Source organism: Danio aesculapii, chromosome 25 (genome assembly GCF_903798145.1).
Source record: "Danio aesculapii chromosome 25, fDanAes4.1, whole genome shotgun sequence".
Classification (NCBI taxonomy): Eukaryota; Metazoa; Chordata; class Actinopteri; order Cypriniformes; family Danionidae; genus Danio; species Danio aesculapii.
In genome coordinates this window covers 25,720,371-25,743,387 of record NC_079459.1, presented here as the reverse complement: position 1 = coordinate 25,743,387, position 23,017 = coordinate 25,720,371, and the positions used below count along the sequence as shown (strand labels likewise).

General features: G+C 35.9%; 1 protein-coding gene across 2 annotated transcripts in view; it reads left to right on the top strand.

Annotated features, from left to right (window-relative positions):
• Positions 1–23,017, top strand: part of LOC130219172 (cytosolic carboxypeptidase 4) — a 304,487-nt gene that overhangs the window by 52,170 nt on the left and 229,300 nt on the right. For both annotated transcript variants that reach the window (XM_056451477.1, XM_056451478.1), the window contains exons 3-6: positions 7,595–7,658; positions 9,754–9,900; positions 16,467–16,598; positions 21,133–21,226. In XM_056451477.1, the coding sequence (XP_056307452.1) occupies positions 7,595–7,658; positions 9,754–9,900; positions 16,467–16,598; positions 21,133–21,226 (437 nt within the window). The remainder of the gene's footprint in view (positions 1–7,594; positions 7,659–9,753; positions 9,901–16,466; positions 16,599–21,132; positions 21,227–23,017) is intronic.

Below are 23,017 nucleotides of genomic sequence, written 5' to 3'. Positions count from 1 at the left end.
GAGTCATCATGAAAAAAAATAAGTGTGATGTCAGTGTGATGTCAAGAACATCTTTTTTTACAAAAGAATGGCTAAAACTATTTCTTTAAAGGGTTTTTGTGTTCACTTATTGTTGCTCTAGACCAGTGGTTCCCAAACTGGGGGTCGCGACCCCTGCGGGGGTCGCAGAATAATTTCAAGGGGTCGCGAGAGTTATTTAAAAATTGTGTAATTTTCAGAGATTATAATAAATATTTTTCAGTATTACAAGTGAAAGCTAATATTTTCAGATTTTTAAAAAGATATTACTGATTCATAAAGTATTTAGGACACATTCAGGCAGAATGCATCTTTGTACTTGGAACGCAGCGCTCAGGAACAGTTTAAAACTGTTGTCATGTCAACTTGCTGCAGTAAACAAAGCCTTCAACGCTTGCCCCGCCTTCGCGCTCTTCTTATTGGCCCACTGCTCTAAGAACTGAACACGAATGATTGGTTAAAATCAGCTGTCAATCACTCAGTCAACGCCTCCTGTCTTCAGATGACAGGAGCCACAACCGCGAAAATGTAAAGCGCTGAAGACGAGAGAATGAAAACAACACTGACAGATTTTGTCTTAGAAACACCTAAAGCTACAAATATTGGCACATCTGATTACTGATCATGTGCTGAATGTTAATCCACCAGCTATACTTATTGAAGAGTGGATAAAAGACCTCCATTGGCTTCAAGTCTGCTATGAAAATAACTAGCATTCACTGTAAAGTCTGTGGGATATCTTTTGGGATATCCGTCCGTGTATCTTTTGGTCACTCAATTATGTTATATCTTTTCTTGTGATAACGGGATTTCATTAAGACACATTTTCCTCACGCATGCATATATATTTTTTTGCTTGTTAGTTTTGATTAGTGTTGATTTTCAAATGCAATAAATCTGTTTATAAAACTTGTAGTAACAGTGCGATAATTGGAGGAAGCCACTAAATTTTGGCTGGTGCGTCTACATTTTTAAAGTTAGAAGCACCAGTGTTACCAAGCAAAAATGTTAATTTCGAGCCCTGTAATCTATAGTAAATATAGTTAAAATATTGTGAACAGCTTAAAAAAAAACTATTTTTATTGTTTGTATATGCTTTGGTAGTGGGGGGTGGCGAGTTCTTGACGATCTTACAATGGGGGTCGCGGGTTTAAAAGTTTGAGAACCACTGCTCTAGACCAGAGATTCATTACATTTAGCTTGTCAGGGGTACTGAGTTGAATTAAAGTAGTTATCTTGTGAAAAGTTATTACTATTTTTATATTTTTTTATTTTTAATCATTTAACATGAGTTCATGGTGTTAGATATGATTTATATAGCGCTACATGTGGTTTTACTAATACTATTGTCATTATTAGGAAATTATCAATGCTTATTTTGTGAAACTATTATTTGCATGCCTGCATATGGATATGAATTGTTGTTGTCATGATTACTATCTATGTGCAAGGCTACACATATTTATGGATTATTGTTTTACATGTGTTTTAAAAATATTACATTATTTTTGTAAAATATACAGGGTTGCACACACACAGTTGAAGTCAGAATAATTATATACTGTATATATGTATATATATATATATATATATATATATATATATATATATATATATATATATATATATATATATATATATATATATATATATATATATATATATAATAGACACAGGAAAAGTTTCTTTCCTCAGGCTGTCTACCTTATGAACAGTTAATATTCCCCTACTGTGCAATAAATATGTGCAATACTTTCTCATACGCACTTGTACACAGCACCTTATATCATTATACAATGCAATACTTTCTACATTCGCACTTGTACACAGCACCTTATAACCTGTATATTTTCATATTTATTTTGTGTTGTCACTTGTCACTTTATGTACACTGGAAGCTTCTGTAGCCAAAACAAATTCCTTGTGTGTGTGAAGCACACTTGGCAATAAAACTGATTCTGATTCTGATATATCATGCAATGTGGACCTAATTCATACATTTATTTTAAGTATTATTTATTAAAGATTGTCTACAATATACAATTTGTATATTGTTTAGTGTAACCCTCGAGGCCCACAGCAATAATGTAACAGTCTGTATCAATACAATAATAGTTTATTATTTATAATGAAAGGTGTTGTAGGCCAGTAAACATTATGTTTTGCTTGCTGTTTTGCACATCTGCTTTGAATTGATTTGTTGCACTCACAGAATGTCTCACATAAATCCCAGATGTACATTTATATTGCATTTTTTGTTAGGCATTAACTCTAATTTAATAGACGTTAGTAAGCTAGTTTTTAAATACAGCTATTATAGCTATAGTAAAGCTATTCTATAAGGAAAAATATAATATGCCTAATGATTGTATTTTCATTCTTTGTTAATGATTCATTTTTTCCCTACTAAATGAAGTATTGCATAATTTACGAACCAGTTGTTTAAGAGTAGTTGCAGGTTTTAGGATCATTCAGAATGAGTAAGTAAATGATTAATAAATAAAACTATTCAAACAAACCTTTATGCACCTTATTTGTTAGGCATATAGTAATAGTTACTCTGGATGTTAGTAAATGCTTTTATTAACACACATTCCTATATGAATTTTTATGAACTCTCTAAACTGAGGATGATTTATGTTTTGTAAATCTTTCATAAATGACAATCAAAGGCTCAGTTATGTTTTAAACAGGAAAAAAGAAAATGAATGACAATGATTCAGAACAAATAATATTAATTTCAAGATGCAAAAAACGAAACTGTATGAATGCTGCTGGATTTACAACATGTTATTTCAGCGACTTCTCTCAAAATAGAAGTAAGTGGCTGTTTAACTGGAAGAAGAATGGAGTAAATATTCTAGTAACGTAAACGCTGTGCATCTAGTAAATGGAAATCTGTTTATGTTTTAAAAACGTATTATTATTGCTCATTATTATTATTATTATCTCAAACAATCTAAACATATTATGTTTGCCATAGTAATAATATGTTTTAAAGGTCTGAAATTAGTTTGAAAATGCTGAGAAATTGGGATTCATCACAAGCTCTGTTTCAAACTACAACAAATGAAAAATAACTCTTATCTAAACTTATCTAAAAGAGAAATGACAGTGCAGTTTAAACATTGCTGAATAGTTAACAACGTAATTATTTATGTACAACAAATTTGATAAAGCAACACCAATATAATAATTGAACAATATGATAAAACATGTCTTTAGTTGTTTAGTGTTGTTACCTAATAGTGTAAAGACTGAAAAAGATGATTTGATGATAAGATAAAAGTAGTTATTTATCACTTCAGAAGAAAGAACATGTAATTTTAAAGGTAATTATTTAAAAACTTTGAATTCAGTGTTTGATAAAGAAAATTAATTGACGCAGATCTTAATTGGTTCTATATGATTGTAATAGAAACACATTTAATATATAATTTGTTCATATTAGACCCTTTCATTCATTTCTGATCGCAAACGAGGTCATGTGGATATTTTGACGTCTTTCTAAGAATGTGAACTGACAAGGGTGGCTAGTAATACGCTCAAGATTAGCCACAGTCAGCGTGTCCCTTCCTCCAGCCATGACCAGCATCAAACGGAGCAAATATGGCACAAATTCACTGTCCTTGACATGAAGCTGTTGGTGCCTGAAATGGGATTCCCGCTAATTCAAATTGAGACTGACACAGACGCTTGGGGCGCCGTATTGAGGGGTTTTCATATTCTTACTCTGCTTTTTCCTTCCCGTGTTTTTATAGTGCTTTTAACACCACACTGAGAAACAACAGGTCTTGCCTTTTGTGTCTAAAAAAATTATTTAAACGTGTCAGAATAACTTTTAAGTAATAATTCAGGGGGCTAATAATTCTGACTTCAACTGTATGTCTAGTATATGTATATTTCAAGTATATGTATCTGTATATACAAGTGTAGCAGGTATTTTGGATAAAAATTCAAATTCTGTTCTCTTTTACTCCACTTTCAATTGGTTCCAAATCTGATTGAGTTTCTATTCTGTGTTGAACACAAAAGAAGATATTTTGAAGAATGTTGGAAACTGGTTTTCTACTGTGGATGTCAATGGCTGCTGGATTCCAACATTCTTTAAAAAAACTGTAACTTCTATCCTAATTGAATCCAAACAATCCATAAAATATGGTTGGATCCAACTGCCCCTGCTGATCTATCCTGGAGGCTACTGGACATTATTAGTTTGGAATACACCACAGCCAAAATAAATAATGCCAGTAAGAAAACTGTACAATTTTGATTGAATATGAGAGAGACAGTGTCAGATATGTTTCAATCCTGATTTTGTACCTATTATTACAGTATTACTGTTTTTATTTTATTTTTGTTGGGTAGATTTAAAATCGGGCTTTGTTTAAAATCAAAATGTTCAATAAAAAAAGGTAACTTCTATTGTGCTCAATAAAAGAAATAAACTCATAAAAGTGTGAAAACACTGTGAGTAAATGGTGAGCAAATAAAATATTTGGTTGATCTAAATCTTCAATATCCCTTTAATAAATATTTTGCTCTATACACAATTGTTTAGACACACTTCTTCCAGTTGACAGGTGGGATATGCTTTCTGATTGTAGTCTGGCATACAGTAGGTGATGCCGGACCAAAATAGATATAATGATTCATAATTTCATAAATCGCTGGGTTATTCTGTTAAAAGATTGTTGGGCCAATAATGTTGTAATGACGTGCCAGCTGGCTCTGTATGCTAGTCCCGCTCATTACTGTTGAGTAATTAACATGCTTGTGTGGAATTATCCAAAACGGCGGTGACAGGGCCATCGATTTCCAAGAAAGAGCTCATGCTATTTTTCTACTCGTGCAAAAGTTCATCCTCAGTGAATTGTAGTTTCTTCATTAAAAGCGGTCACCTTTGGGGCAGGAATTAATGGTAGGTTATGAAGCAAAAAAGGTCCCCGAAATAAAAATTGGGGGGCTGAAATGTCTCCGTAATTAATTAATATGTTCTTTATCAGTGACATTTGATATTTCATTAGAGATTTCATAATCGGATATTGCATAAAAGCATCGGTTTTACTGTTTGGCATAAACGTGTTTCCTATAAAAAGAACCCTAAAAAGTCAAAATCATAAAGCAAGTAACAGTTCACCCAAAAATCATTATATATAATATTAATATTGTCTTTGGAAGACTTTTAAAGACTTTCAAAACTAAAAGTGTACAATGATAGACTACCAAAGGGATTACTTTGAATTTTGAAGTCATGATCAGTTTCATTTAAGTGTTAATGTAAACTTACGGGCAACTATTGCAACTGTCAAATTATCTACTGCACACTCACCGGCCACTTTATTAGGTTCACCTGTCCAACTGCTCGTTAATGCAAATGTCTAATCAGATGATCACACGGCAGAAACACAATGCATTTAGGCATTTAGACATGGTTAAGACGTTCTACTGCAGTTCAAACCGCGCATCAGAATGGAGATGAACAGGTGATTTAAGTGACTTAGAATGTGGCATGTTTGTTGGTGCAAGACGGGCTGGTCTGAGTATTTCAGAAACTGCTGATCTACTGGGATTTTGGTCTGAAATGATCAAATATCTAGTGAGCAGCAGTTCTGTGGGGGTAAATGTCTTGTTGATGCCAGAGGTCAGAGGAGAATGGCCAGACTGGTTCAAGCTGATAGAAAGGCAACAGTAACTCAAATAATCACTTGTTACAACTGAGTGATGCCAAAAAGCATCTCTGAACGCACAACACGTTCAACCTTGAGGCAGATGGGCTACAGCAGCAGAAGACTACACTGGGTGCCACTCCTGTTAGCTAAGAACTGGAAACTGAGGCTACAATATGCACAAGCTCAACAAAAGTGGTCAATAGGAGACTGGAAAACGTTGCCAGGTCTGATGAGTCTCGATTTCTGCTGCAACATTCGGATGGTAGGGTCAGAATTTGGCGTCAACAACATGAAAGCATGGATCCATCCTGCTTTGTATCAAAGGTTCAGTTTGTTGTTGGTGGTGTAATGTTGTGGGGGATATTTTCTTGGCACACTTTGGTCCTATTAGTACCAATTGAGCATCATGTCACGCCACAGCCTACCTAAGTATTGTTGCTGACCATGTCCATCCCTTTATGACCACAGTGTACCCATCTTCTGATGGCTACTTCCAGCAGAATAATGTACCATTTTATAAAGCGTGATTCATCTCAGACTAGTTTCTTGAACATGACAATGAATTTACTGTGCTCAAATGGCCTCCACAGTCACCATATCTCAATCCAATAGAGCACCTTGGGGATGTGGTGGAACAGGAGAATTGCATCATGGAGGTGCAGCCAACAAATCTGCAGCAGCTGTGTGATTTTAACATGTCAACGTGGACCAAAATCTTTGAGGAATTTTCCAGTAACTTGTTGAATTTATGCCTTGAAAGATTAACGCAGTTCTGAAGGCAAAGTGGGGTCCAACTCGGTACTAGTAAGATGTACCTAATAAAGTGGCCGATGGGTGTTTATCCAAGATTTAAAGGGATAGTTCACCCAAAAATAAATTTCTTTCTTCTGTTGAACTCATTGACTTCCATAGTAATATTTTTCCCCTACTATGGAATTTGATGTGTTCCAACGAGGGTAAATAAATGATGTCGTTTTAAATTTTTTGTGAACTACCCCTTTCAAAGCCTTTTCATTGATCAACCTGCAGAATAGGACTTTCTGTCTGTAAAAACCTTTGAAATAACATCCTTTGGAACACTAGTATAGCACTTTAATGCATTTTCAAAATGTGTCCTGAACTACCTTAGCTGTAGAGTTCCCTGAATATTATTGTCCACCTTAGAACTTTGGCCAATCAGAATCAAGCATAATACAAGTGTAATACTAAAATAACCCTCTAGAATGCCTCTATTAATAAAGTACCAAACAATACATCTCCATACCTGCAAAAAACTAGCCATGTTGACATCTAAAGTACGCCTGCCCTGCTAATGCTGGTCTCTATTGTCTGTTCTCTAATGTGGATAAGAGTGACGGCTCCCTGACAGGACGGATCTCTTTGCGGTGCAGTTGGCTAATAGTATTCAATGGCTACTGTCAGAAAGAAAGGCCAGCGGAGCAGGACAATGTGCTATTATCTTTCTATCTCTCTCTCTCTCTCTCTCTCTCTCTCTCTCTCTCTCTCTCTCTCTCTCGTTCTCTGTCAATTTTGCCCTGTAATGAGAGCCGAAGCTTGAATCCCCAGCTGTGGAGTTCCTTCTCTGAGGATTACGGCCCCCGACCGCTAACCCGTCAACTGCTGCTGCTTTTAACCAGGGGGGCTCCAGGTCCCTGCCGGGTTTGAGTCCCATCGTGTTCTGAAAACCCCCCACACAATGCTGGAAGATTTGGCTGTGCCAGCCAGGAGACACTCAACACTTCGTATATAACAATAGTGATGTCATGTGTGAATACTTTTATAGGAGTTGTTTAGATAGTTTCCTGGTCATTGAGCCAAACTGTGTGTCTAGGCTATAGGTGTTAATACTGAGGCCTGATTCAGCTTTAGAAATCTTTTTTTTTTTGTTGTTGTTCTTTTTCCAGAATGCTGGAGACATGGAGAGCATGCTAAATATCCTCAATGTCCTGGATGAGCTGCTGTCGGCAGGTGAGATGCCCTTTTCCTACAGCCAGCCTGTTGGTGTGTTTTTTTTTCTGTCGCATCTCTGCATTGATTTGCAAGTGTGCTGACATTTTTTGTTTAGTTAAGGGGGGAATTGCTTTGTGTGTGCAAAAAAGAACGTAAATAAAAAATCAGCTCCATAAAAAAAAATGTCATATATGGGGGCTTCTTCAAATGTGGGCACTGAAATTAAACGATGTCCTTATGTTAAATGATGTCTTAAGGGTTAGCTTTTATTAAGCTTGTTCATCCATCAGTTTGCCATATCAATATCCATCTACCCATGCATCCTTTACATCCATACATTCATCCATATTTGATTTGCTTTCATCTATTCAGTGATCAACCGTATTCAATCCATGTGTCACTTTCCATCCATCCATCCTTTTGTCCGTTCCATCCATCCATCCATCCATCCATCCATCCATCCATCCATCCATCCATCCATCTTTTCATCCATCCATCCATCCATCCATCAATTCATCCATCTATTCATCCATCCATCATTTGTATCCATCCGTCCATCCATCCATTATTTGTAATTATCTATCCATCCGTCCTTTTGTCCATCCATCCATCCATCTCGTCCATCCATCCATCCATCCATCCATCCATTATTTGTATCCATCCATCCATCCAGCCATCCATCCATCCATCCGTCCGTCCTTTCCATCCATCCATCCATCCATCCATCCATCCATCCATCCATCTCTTCCGTCCTTGCATCCATCCATCCATCATTTGTATCCATCCATCCATCCTTTTGTCCATCCCATCCCATCCATCCATCCTTTCATTCATCCATCCATCCATTCACTCATACATCCGTTTCATCCATCCATCCATCCGTCCCTCCATCCATCCATCCATCAACCCATTCATCCATCCTTTCCATCCATCCGTATGTCCATTCCATCCTTCCATCTATCCATCTCTTCCATCCCTACATCTATCCAACCACCCATCCAGCTGTCTTTTCCATCTATCCGTCTTTTCGATGCATCCAGCCATCCTTTTGTCCTTTCCATCCGTCCTTTCATCTATCCATCCTTTCATCATTTTATTCATCCATCCATCCAATCATCCTTTCATCCATCATTCATTCATCCATTCTGTCCCTCCGTCTTTTTATCCATCCATCCATCTTTTCCAGCCGTCCATCCATCCATCCTTTTCATCCATCCATCCATCCAACCATCCATCCATCCATCCATCCATCCTTTTCATCCATCCATCATCCATCCACCCATCCATCCATACATCCACACATCCATCAGTCTCTTCCAGCCATCCATCCATCCAACCATCCATCCTTTTCATCCATCCATCCATCCATCCATCCATCCATCTGTCCTTTTCATCCATTCACCCATCCATCCATCTGTCCTTTTTATCCATCCACCCATTCATCCATCCATCTATCCTTTACATCCATCCATCCATCTGTCCTTTTCTACCATCTACCATCCAGTCATCTCTTTCACTCATCCAACCGTCCACCCATCCATCCACCCATTCATCTGTCTTTTCCATCCATCCACCTATTCATCCATCCATCTGTCATTTAAATTCGTCCATCAATACGTAATTTCAATCCATCCATTAACACATTATTTCCGTCCATCCATTCATGCATTTTTTCCATCAATCAAAAAAAATCAGTATTAATTAAAATCAGTATTAACTCATAAAATTTATAAAAGCACTGAAGATACTGTTTAAAGGAGACCTGACGTCAATGCACATTCAATCCCAGAATGTAATTATAAATAAGTTTCAACTATATTTGTTTTTATATCTCGGCCTTATCCGCATCTATTATTCACAAACAAACCTATCGAATAATACTTCTTGTAGAGGTGGAGCACTACTGCACTAATCCTGTCATCTGAAATTAATTCACAGCAAAGCAATTAGCCAAATTTATTCACTACCCTCCAGCGCAAAGTTCTAATCACTAAAGTTCAGGAAAAAAAGTCGAAAATAAACCCAGACATCATCTTGCGATAAAATGCCAGTAGCAAATTGTTATCAGACTAAATTTGACATTTTGCGAAATGATGACGGTGGTTTTCTTCAGGCACAGACAGACGGATTCATCATATGATATCGAAAGGAGGGAGCGAGGCTTTGCTGACGGCTCTGGTGAATTCGGCTCGCAGCTTCACTCCCAACTATACCATCCTACTGCCACTGCTGCACCTGCTGGCCAAAGTGGGCCATAGAGGTGAGTGATGGGGAGGAGGGGCTTAGAGGGAGGGGCGGAGACCAAGAAATAATTGGCATTGTTTTTGTGATCTATTTGTTTTATATTGATAATTGTGATGGGTGTGGTTTTACTTGTGGCAATGATTCACATTCATCATCATCTTATTTAAAAATAATATATTTTACTTTCTAAATTTTAAATAGCATTTTATTTTTAAATATTCACTTTTTATTTTAATTTTAGGTTTTAGTAATTATATTAGCTTTTTATATTGCTATCTGCCTTTCACTATTTTTATTTCCTTTTTAGTATAACGTCATTTCAGTTAGTTGCAATTTTTTTGTTTATATTTTTAAATAAATATTTATATTAATATTATAATATTATGAATTGAAATGAAAATTATATATTATATTTTTAATAGGAAGCTATAAAGTATTATATTTGTGCATATATATTAGATTAGTCAGTACTGAAGCCAAATCTGGAGCTTATCTAACAAAATAACTTACAATAATGGTCCAAAAACTAGCACACCCACATTTATATGTTAATATAAATACAAATTTAAAAAAGAGGAAAAATCAAGAGAAGCAAAAAATGAAAAAATTCAGTTGAAATTTTGTAGTTTGTAATTTTTTTGTTGCAATATTTAGCTTTCATTTAATTGCATTATTTTTCAATTTCTAAATATGTTTGTGGACTAAAATATTATTTTAATAAATAGATCTGTTTAATAAATCTGTTTTGTTCAAATGCACCAAAATACATTGCCTATATTCACTGAGAAATGGATAAAATATAATAATAATAATATAATAATAATAATAATAATAATAATAATAATAATAATAATAATAATATTCATTTTTTTAAATGGGGTGTACTCAATTATGCTGAGCACTGTATATACAGTTGAAGTCAGAATTATTATTTTCTTTTTTAAATTTTTCCTAAATGATGTTTAACAGAGCCAGGAAATTTTCAAAGTATGTCTGATAATATTTAAAAAAAAATTTAAGGTCAAAATTCTTAGCCCCTTTAAACTTTTTTCTGATAGAACAAACCATCGTTATACAATAACTTGTCTAATAATTCAGGGGGGCTAATAATTCTGACTTCAATTGTATATACCAGCAATGTGTGAAATCCTGGTAGTGTTTCTCAACCATGTTCCAGGGGGACCACCAGCTCTGCACAGTTTCAATGTCTCCTTAAACAAACACACCTGATTCAAATCATCAGCTCATTAGTGGAGACTGAGGGCGTACTCACACTATGTACAGTTGCCTTGAACCATGCCGAAGCACGCTTGTCCACCTCCCTTCTCCCCGATGGCCTCCCTTCTCACATTGCATTCGAGCCAGAGCACGCTGACGTCATCGATGATGTGCTGTTCAGTTTAACAGAAGAGAAGTGCTCTCACTCAGCACAGTGGAGATTTCTTTAGTCATATCAGTTTAGTTGTTTGATTTGCGGTGACACGCAGCCAAATATTTCACCAAACAGATAAGCCACTTTTGGCACTCCTAAATGATCATAAAGTCCTTGTGGTGAAGGTATTAGGAGGTTTGCTGAAGCTGCAGCTGACGTGCAGCAAGGGGTTAATAAACTACGACAGTTTGCATTTATTGAACAGTAAGAATGATTGGAACAGTTGGAACAGTCCCTTAAAAGTCAAGTCTCTTCTTCAGTTTCAAGCTCAGGTGAGCTTTGCACTCACACTACAAGCGTACCACGCCAAAACCCAAGTGAAACTCACTCTGGCACACCTCTTCAAACCGGTTCAGGGCTGTCCAACTGAACCGCACCTGGGCCCGATTCAGAGCACTCACACTTCTCAAATGAAACGGGAAACATGCCTGGGCACGGTTAGAATAGCATAGTGTGAGTGTGTCCTGAAAGACCTGTAATGGGTGTGACAGATAAAGGAGACTGTAATGAAAAAGGTGGAGAACCGACAAACTTTTAAAAACATTTTAATGAGCAAATAAAACAAACGGACAGCAGCTCCTCACGGAGACTACCATCAAACTGAAAGCAAACTGTCCTGGCCCAGTCCTTTCTCTCCCAGCACTGGCGTCTCTCCTTCTTTTAGCTTCCAGGGCTTCTCTGTGAGACTCGAGGGAGGTGACGCGTCCAGGTGTCCCCTGATTATCTCACTCACGCCACCCACCTCGCATGCCCTCACGGCTCTTGGCCCCGCCTCTCTCGCTACAGAGACATCCAAAATATGCAGTGTTGTTGGTCCTCCAGGAACGTGGTTGAGAAACACTGTTATAGAATGCCTAGGAAATGTATAGAATACCTGATGGTTTTAGGCAAAGTATGAAATATCAGTTTTTGTAAAGATTTTGCATAGTTTTCCTAGGCATTCTATACAATTCTTAGGCATTATATAGAATGACAAGTATCATTTAGGCAAAGTGTCAAACACAGTTTTTACACTTACTTGAGATAATTCATCGTAGAACTGTCGTTGCATGTCAACATGGCGTGATTCCTGCCTTGGCACTACACTCCCTTTCAACATGGTCACACAACAATCCTCAGGGAAACGTTACGGATAATATACACTGATGTCTTGAGAAGAATTCCGACAATATTGTCTGTGTTGTGGTAGTGGAACCTCGTTCTGGCAATACGTTGTCTTATAATAACTTTCAACACTTACATACTTTGATCAGCATCATCAAACAACGACCCAAGCACCACCGACAACATCAGTAGTGGGAAAATGGCGGGGGTAGGCCAGTTACACTTTGCTGCACGGCAACTCGGCATTCTATAGAATGCCTAAGCAATGTATAAAGTAGCAATCAATTTTAGGCATTATATACATTTCCTAGGCATTCTATAGAATTCACACATTGATGGTAACATAAACATACTGTACCTGCCAACACTCCTGTTTTTCCTGAAAGTCTCCCATATGTCAGACCAATCTCCCGCAACCCTCCAGTTTTGATATCTCTCCCGGAAAACTCCAATAATTTCACCCCCTTCTCTCTCTCTCTGTTTTGGTACAGTCTGTAACACCCCCGGGTCGCCAACTTTGGTACAGTATCCGATCACAGTGGGCCCTCCAGTTTTGTTATTTCTCCCGGAAAACTCCCATAATTTAACCCCCCTCCCCTCTCTCTCTCTCTCTTTTGGTACAGTCTGTAACACCCCTGGGTCGCCAACTTTGCTACAGTATCCGATCACAATGGGCGCCCAAAATGCGGAGCATAATACAGTTACTAACACCACAGTACAGTTACTTCCCTATCCCGGTTCTCAAAGGTGTTATTCAGAGACCTCACCCCCGAACACCCCCTCCTCCTCCCCCCAGTTTTCTGGATTTTCAGAGACAAATGTTGACAGGTATGAACATATGTGTGACCATATGAAATTCACCATATATGAACATATATGGTGAATTTTATGTTATTTTAGTATCACAGAGAGAGAGCGGGCTTTTTATTGTTTTTTTTTTTATTGTGGTTTATTAATAGTTACAATTATTTTTTTCTGTATTTTAATTTGACTTTTTTTTCCAAGTTTTTTTCTTTTCTGGTTATTATTTTGGTATAGCTTTTGTTCATTTATTTATAAAATAGTCAAATAAAACCACATATAATATAACCGACACCAGAAACGATATTTTAAAGACAGTATAACACCCACATTCCCCTCTCCAACTCTTCATTCCAAATGCTGTTCACAATGATTTATAATTTAATCATCTCAGTGTTTCTGAATTCATTGCAGAATAACTATAAATAGCACCTCACCCAAAATAGTCGTGCCTCGTGTGTGTGTGTGTGCGTGTGTGTGTGTGCGTGTGTGTGTGTGTGTGTGAATAGCCCATAAGTCAGATCCAGCCTAGAAGGTGCAGACAGCAAACATAGGGTCACTTTGGGGTCAGGAAAAACCCCTCAGTCCTGCAGGGTCACAGGTCACCGTCTGAGTGTCATAAGTATATTTAATGTTTGAATGTTGTGTCATTCAAGGAGGAGAGTTTTAAACCCTCTGGAGATCTAAGGTTTGTCAGCTTTCCACTCTCGCACTTTGAAGCCTGTCCTAATGAACCCAGAGTCAAAACAGCAAGCAGTGTTTTTTCATCAATCCCGTTTAGACTAAACACGTCTAAAAACAAACTCCATCTGTTGTGAGAGCAGGATTTTTGTGTTTGATCTTGCTGTTTCTTGTAAGTGTTTGTAGTCACTGGGCCAAAGGCAGGTTGGGTCATTTGAATGATTTCTCTTGCTTCCCTCTTTGGCTGGTGTGTTTTTATGGATTGGGTTTTTAAATAATACGATTGGATTTATAAACCAGAGATCATTTTCTGTTTCTAGTGGTTCATAATGATTTCCAGATCCATTATGAGTTGATGTACACTCACCTGCCACTTTTTAGGTACACCTGTCCAACTGCTTGTTAATGCAAATTTCTAATCAGCCAATCACATGGCAGCAGCTCAATGCATTTAAGTATGTAGACATGGTTAACATCATCTGCTGCAGTTCAAACCGAGCATCAGAATAGGGAAGAAAGGTGATTTAAGTGACTTTGAACGTGGCATGGTTGTTGGTGCCAGACGGGCTGGTCTGAGTATTTCAGAAACTGCTGATCTACTGGGATTTTGGCGCACAACCATCTGTAGGATTTACAAAGAATGGTCCGAAAAAGAGAAAATGTCCAGTGTGTGGCAGTTCAGCTCACCAAAATTGGACAATAGAAGATTGGAAAAACATTGCCTGGTCTGATGAGTCTCAATTTCTGCTGTGACATTCGGATGGTAGGGTCAGAATTTGACATCAACATGAAAGCATGGATTAATCCTGTCTTGAATAAATCAGTTATTAGTGTTTATAAAGTACATATTCTGCAAGATCTTAGAGATAAATTTTTGGGTAAACTGTTTCTTTAACATGAATTGGTTTTTGAAATCTATGTTTAAGGCTGTAAAGTGATTAAAAATGTAAATTTATTAGGAATTGGTCGCGGGAAAATTTTGAAAGGTGATTTTTTTTTTTTTTTTTTTTTTTTTTTTTTTTTTATAGAGCAGCGGTGCCCAAACTTTTCTTTATGAAGGGCCAAAAACCAAACTTGATTGAAGCTAGTTGGCCAGTGGTAAATATAGTTGCCATGGGTAATTTCCTAATTTCCTGATTAAATAAAACAGTATTTTTTTATTACATTTTATAACAAACTTACTACAGTAAAAACAAAAACAATCTCATTTATAACCGAATGCAGTTACACTAGTTTTTGCTTGATTTGTTCACCGATGTCTTCTGCATCCGTCGAGTGACAGTATTTACATTTAAAAAAATCTGATTCATTTACGTTTAATTTCAACTTTTTTTGTATTTCAGAAATAAAACACACCAACCCCCATCATTCTCACTCTCTTCTGAGATGGCATAGTGGGCCAAACCAAAGGTTACAATGGGCCAAATTTGGCCCGCAGGCCATACTTTGGACATCTCTGCTTAAGAGTTTTGATATCACAGTGGGTTAACCTAGGTTTAACACATGCTTGTTTTTGTGAGTTGTGGGGTCATTACATTGGTTTCCATTGTTTTTATACTGTACAAACTACATTTTCCATTGCCCTAACCCCACCCTACCCCCAAACTCAACCCTCACAGAAAATGGTACAGTTTTAATTTTTTAAGAAAAAAAAAACCTTATTCTATGCGATTTATAAGCTTGTCTCCTCATATTTCACCACCTTTATGTAATACCTGTGTCATACCTGTATCATTATGCAGATTTGTGTCCTGATATGTCACAAAACAAGTACACACACACATAGAGCTGTCCATTTAAATATATCTTTTTTATATAGCTTATCCTTTTTGGGTCACACTTTATTTGAAGGTACAATTCTCCCTATTAGCAAACCATCAACTATGACTTTTGACTTTTCCCTCAGTAAACTCCTAATGTCCCACTTATTTGACAGTTAATGTTGAACCGATATGATATAAATATCAAATCAATTCAATTATCCGTTCCATCGAGGTCGAGTTTTGGTCATTCTATGGATCATTCCCCTCCACACAGTTCTATTTATCACTGCTTTTTTGAGTTTGTGCATGTTCATGTTGGTATCAGAAAATATCTTAATAATAGGTAGGTAATAAGCCACTAATTCTAATAGTAAGATCTGGCACTTCTTAAACTGAAGTTTCCCCTTTTTTGCATGTAGTAAGCTTTTAGATAGTAATATCAGCCAAACTGTATAACCATAATTTATTTATTTTACAATTGACTTTTTTTGTATGTTAATCCCAATAGTTGTTTTTTTAATTCATTGATTGATTGGTGGATTCATTGTTGTTGCGTTTTAATTTAAAATGAATCTGTTGGATTTTAAAGTTGTTCCTTTAACACCTCACTTTCCCATTAGACATCCCAGAATGTGGTTTTGATCTCCAAAGCAAAGCAATCTGTTTCATCGCAGCTGCCAAGAGCTCAAATATGAAGCTTTCCCCGATCCCAGTAGTGAGCGAAACACTGTCAGGATGAGACGTTACAAATGCACGCTTTATAAATGTCAAAGAGGAACATCATTTTCTTATTTCCCTCAGATCGCCAAATTGGTCTGAAAGCGCAGAAGGCAGACGCTGTTCTGGTGGTGTTGGGTTTGCTGCGGCAGAATGTGGAAAACGCACGCAGAGCCGCGGCCTGCCTTTGGGTCCTCAGAGTGTTCTGCTCTTCGGGTGAGTCAGATCTGAAATCTTCTAATCTACAAGTTCTTCAAGATTTAAATGAGATGTCAAAAAACCCTCAAATTACTTTTCTGACTCAGCTGTGAGTTTTCAGTCAATTTTGCATGCGTGATCCTCAGTTGCCTCAACTAAATAAAACTTTTGACCTTATTCTGATGTGCGAGTGTACGCACGATTGTACGATTGGTTTAGAACTTCTGATTCAGTTGCCTATGACTAGGAATAATAAAAGGCAGAAAACAGTCAAACTACTTGCTCTACAAACAAGTATGTTCATGACTATACATGAAAAGGTGAATAATATAATAAGAAAATATCTGTTTGCAACATCTAGCAGCATAATTGTTATGGAATGTGACGCTTACAAAGGAAGTATGGATCCGAATGCAGGTTTGTTAGAGAGGACAGGTAAGCAATGGTCAACACAGGGGCAAACAGATGTATACGAGCAATCCAGAGTCGTAGTACACAGGCAGATGGTCAGAAGGCAGGCAGCAGAAAGAAATAAACAGATAAACAAGGCGAGGGTCAAAACATGGCAAAGCAAAACAAAGTAAACACGTTGTAATGTCACAAATACAGTAAACAAGACTCAGCAACAGTGTGTGTATCTGTGCTGCTTAAAAAGTTTATGTAATCAGTCCTTGACAATCCTCTGGCTGTGTGTATGCAATTAGTCAGGATCAGGAACTGCTGTGAGTGTTTGTGGTGCATAACTGGATCTTGTAGTCCATGAAATGGCAGATTTGTAGTTTGTTAGCGTTCAGTGTATATACCAGCGATCTGCTCAGGCTGGATCGCTGGTGACCGTGACAATAATAAGCTGTTTTTAACAAAAAATAAATAAATAAATCTATGGAGGTAAATTAGATCGGAAGTCTTGAGCCAAAAAGATTTCCAATAGATTTCAAGATTAAAGGTCAATACAGTACATACCTGTTTGAAAGTTTGGGTGAAGAAGTAAAATATTTAGTGTGTTATGATGACCAACACTGCAACATAGGCTCATTTTGAAAACATAGCCCTATTTCTGGACATCATGAGTTATGTAGCCAGAGGAACTTATGGCTGCATTTCGTTTTTAAAACGAACGCTAAGAAGCAGATGTCAGTGGATTTGAGACAGCGCAGAGTTGACTGTGACGATGGGGTTCGAGTCTGGCCTAGAATGATTCCAGAAAGCAGGTAAGACAAAAACAAAAGACAAAAAATAAAATAAACAATTAAATAACTTGGTGAGAATGTGAGAAAGTCTGAAAACGTGGTAAAAATCAAGCTGCTGCGAGGGCTTTTCTTTTTTCTGCATTTGTTTTGAAAACACTGTCGTTTGGGTTGGGTTGGGAAGTGGGTGGACGCTGGTGAATCGGTGCTTTTTAAAACACTATCGGTTGTGTTTAGGGAAGGAGGAGGGTGGGTCAGTCAATTAGTCAGTCAGTCAGTCGACATCAGCCTCTGATGGATTTACTCGAGAAGAGCAGGTGCAAATGGCACTTGAAAGAGAAAATTGAGATCTCAAAAAGCGTGCGCAGTGAGCTCTGGTGGAACAAAAACTAAAAAAAGTATCTCCTGGGATGCTCTATATGAATGTATACAGGGGTACGTTTTCAGAATGAGCCTGGGTTGAAAAAACTAATTCTGTGTGACATCAGCAAAGTATTTTTACCAGCATTTTGTAATATCTGTCATACCTATGTCATTATACAGATTTGTGTCCTGATATGTCATAAAAACACGTACACACACAAACACAAAGTGAAAACAATACTATTATCAGACATTAATATGTTTTAAAAGAACATTTCTGTTTAATGCGTTTAAAACATAATTTATTGCTGTGATGACAGAGCTGAATTTTCAACTGCCGTCAATCCAGTCTTCTATGTTGTCATCCATATTTGCAAAAAAATACCTGGAATATTACTTAAATAATGTACGAATGCAGCACTGCTTCCACCGCATGGAGCTTTTTATTAATAATAAACGATTGTAGCTTGTTTCCCCTACATAATAAATAATGTGTGCTTCAGAGCCCACAAAGGGCACACAATAACACACAAATGCTGTCATGTTACGGTATGTTGTGGTCGGTTGCCTGATCTTTGGGAACATAATCTTGTGTGTCAGTTATAGGATTTATTTTTTTTGGCTGCATTTACACTGCAGATCTTGATGGTCAATTCCGATTTTGTGACCGTATCCGATTTTTTTTGATGACCTGCTTACATCATCTTTTAAAAGTGACTCGTATCCGATCGTCTGCGTTTACACAGCACACGGCAAAGGCGCAATGACCAGGAAAAAAAAAGAGCGGGCGCTGACTAATAGCCGATAATTAAGGAGTGCTCTTCTCTATTCCTGTATGCAATCTGTTCGCAGTTTTTGACAAGGTGTTTTACTGTAGTTTATAACAGAAAGGTTCTCATTTGTCCATCTTCTTTTGATATATAGGCTTTTTTAAACCAGTAGTCGTCTTAATGTCATGTCCATTGCGTGATTTATGCACGTGATGTATGCACTAGTTTTATATTAGTTTATATTGGTTACGTGGCGGACATTGCACTCTCTCGCTCACGTTAACATGCTCAAATACCTGTGCTATATGACAATATAAAAGCTGTTAAGTCCTCGTGTATGAGATTTAAGGTTTGGGACTCGGTTGAAGTCTGCTCTGAAAAGAAAGTGTCAGACTTGACGTCATTCGCTACGGTTTTTAATGCATTAACTCGCATTGACAGGTGAAAATCCGATCTACCTGCTTACACTGCAGACACGAAAACACAGATCTGATTCATATCGGATAAATTTCCACATATGAACAAGGCCTCAATCTGATGAGAAGTATTTCCACCACCTTGCTGATTCAATTTCAGAGAAGTTTTAAAGGGATAGTTCACTCAAAAGTGAAGATTAGCCCAAAGCTTGCTCACCCTCAAATCATCCTTGGTGCATATGACTTTTTTCTTTTTTTTCTTTCTTGCAGTTTTTGTTTTCATAAATCCACCAGAGCTGTGTACACTTTTTGATATCTCAAATTTTTCGTGAGTGTCATCCGTGCCTGCTTTACTCGCGTAAATCCACCAGAAGCTGCTGTCGACTGACTGTTTACTGACTGACTGACTGACTGATCAACTGACTTTGTATTTTCAAAAGCACCGATTGACCCGACCACTCACTTCTCTACGATCAACTGACAATTTTAAAAAGAAAAAGAAAAAGAAAAGTCGTCAGATTTTTAAAAAAAATTTTTTTTTACTACGTTATCAGATTTTACCACATTCTCATCCAGTTATTTACTTGTTTATTTTATTTTTTGGATTTTGTTTTTGTCTTACCCGCTTTCTGAAACCGTTCTTCACCAGACTCAAACCCTGTCGTCGTGGTCAACTCCTTTCTGCGTTTCAAATCCACTGACGTACATGGCAAGCTAACTGGACAAACTGGTAACTGCGGGAAAGCCGTCCACACAGAGTGGTCCGCTGTAGTCGAGAAAAGGAACGGCGTCATACCCTCATACCGCCCCATTCGTTTTAAAAACAAAATGCAGCCATACCTACTTCTGGCTACATAATTCGGGATCTGAAGAAACGTATATAGGGCTACATTATCAGAATGTTTTAAATTGTTGTTTTAATTTTTGGGTGAACTATTCCTTTAAGATCAAAAGGTAAATCTATACCTAATTAAGTGGTTAGTGTGTGTGCTAAAGACACCTTTATTTTATATCCTTCGCCTATTATTACCTTCCGAGAATCCCATAAAACATTTATTCAAATGTACATCTAGTAATTTCTTTGAATGGGTACTTATTTTCCCATCTTTCATAACACATTTCTAGCTATAAAGTGTTCAGGTGAAATTGCGGACCAACCGCACTTACTGCTTTTTTGCCTTACAGCTGTATTTATGAACCGAGTATTTCAGTGTTTTGGCTCTACATGGGGCCTTTGATTTACTATTGGAATGCTATTCTACTAGTGCTGGTTTTCAAGGCAAATGCGATAATGGCTAAATCGGCCATAAAATGCAAATCAACCTTTGTTGGGTTTTATTTCAAATGCAGCGCAGTCGTCTTTTTAGCATGGGGTCTGTTTATCAGCTTTTGTGACAGCTACCCTGTGAGTAATGCTAGCGCGGGAAGTTCAGGTTGTGACCGAGAGAAATGCGCCTCGCAGTTATCGTTCCCAAAAGGCATTGCTTTATGCTTTATCATAAAAACTGAAATATATCTGTTTGGAAACACTAGACACGTAGAGCCCAGGACACCGCTGTGTAGCGAGCGACAGTGTTTATGATGCTAGCTATAGCCTTGTAGCAAGCACAATGTATTAATAGAGGAAATTTCATCCATGCACATGCCTAGTTTATAAGGGTGATGTTTGGACTTGGGTCATCTCTTTAAGTCCCCCCTCTTGACTAGACTGACAAGGGATCTGGTGTACGGGACTATGAAATGTAATATTTTCAGCAGTGTTGAATTCCGGAATGTTGTTTTTATTGTTGTGTTAATTGCATATCTGCTGTTTTAGTGACCACGGCTGAGCTGCTGGGGAAGAACCGAGGGCTGGATGTGGTCTTCAGGCTTATATCTCCACACGCCACCAAACACTTGCACACCGTCAAGTGAGTATCGCATGTCTTTTGAGGGCGTCAGGGGCGTATGCTGATCTTGACTGTAAGGGTAGGTCTGGTTATTAATTGAGCAGGCAGCACTGCACATTTCTCACATGCTTTATTACGGTCGCCTAAAATAGGCTATACATACATCTAAAATTACCTAGTGTAAAAATATTGTAATTATTACAGAATATTTTTTATTTATTTATTTATTTTATTTATTTACATGACTTTGTTTTAAATCTTACATCATGAAAAAATGTCTGATAACGTCTTATATAATCAATTTAATTTAAACATAATTTTTTATTTATTACATTTAAACTGGAAAAATATTAACAACAACAACAATAATAATAATAATAATAATAATAATAATAATAATAATAATAATAATAATTGTTTGAAGTAATTGATTATGATGATGAGGATTATTATAATTCATATTCTTATTATTAGTAAAAAATAATATTATAATTATATATTATTATATTATTAAATGTTTATTATATAATTAATTATTTATTATACAATTTATTATAACAATAATAATAATAATATTAATAATAATAATAATAATAATAATAATAATAATAATAATAATAATAATAATGATTATTATTATTATTATTATTATTTTTAATAATAATGTTTAATTGATTTTGATGATGATCATTATTTTTATAAAAAATAATAAAAAGTAAATAAAGAAATATAGGTTACGCGTTTATGATTACCTAATGTAAAAATATTGTAATTAATACAGAATACTATTTATTTATTTATTGATTGGTTGATTTACATGACTTTATAGCTTAAATCTTACACAATTTATAAAAATAAAAATAATGTCTGATAATATCTTGCATAATCAATTTAATTTAAACTAGAATTTTTTAAATTTAATTTAAACTGAAAACAACAACATTTTAACAACAACAACAATAATAATAATAATAATGATAAATATAATAATAATAATAATAATAATATAATAATGAAATAATAATGACATTGTAATAATAATTATCATTATAATTGTAATATATTTATTATATTATTAAATTATTTATTATATAATTATTTATTATATCATTAATAATAATAATAATCTTTAATTTAATTTTATTTTATTTTATTTAATTTTATTTTATTTAATTTAATTTTATTTTATTTTATTATTTAGATTTTATTAATCTTGATGTGTATAGGTTTATTGTATCACATATATTTGCAATAATAATAATAATAAAATAATAATAATATTATTATTATTATTAATAATAATAATAATAATAATAATAATAATAATAATAATAATAATAATGTTTAATTATAATGATCATCATCATTATTTTAATTAAATAAATAAATAAATAAATAAATAAATAAATAAATAAATAAATAAATAAATAAATAAATAAATAAATATTTTAAAAATATAGAAATACATTTTTCATATGGGTAATTTGACTTTCAGTGGTCTCAAAAGCAGAAGAAGGTCAGAAGTCTGATTTAGAAAGTGCTGCACAAAAGCGAGTGTCTTCCACACCTGCAGCTGCAGCTCTGCTCACCCTGTTATAATAAAGGTCACAGTATAATCCTAATGTCAGACAGTCAAAAATGGAGGATGCTCTGCTAAGTATTTGTGCTTCAAGGCTGAGCTTGTTCATCGAAAATGACAAGATGACAAGCCCTAGTGTTTTCCTTTTTTTTAAACAGTGTAAAAAAAAGTTTCAGTTTTTCAGCTTTGGACAAACAAAAACAAAAGAAACATCAGTTGTAATGTTTATGATT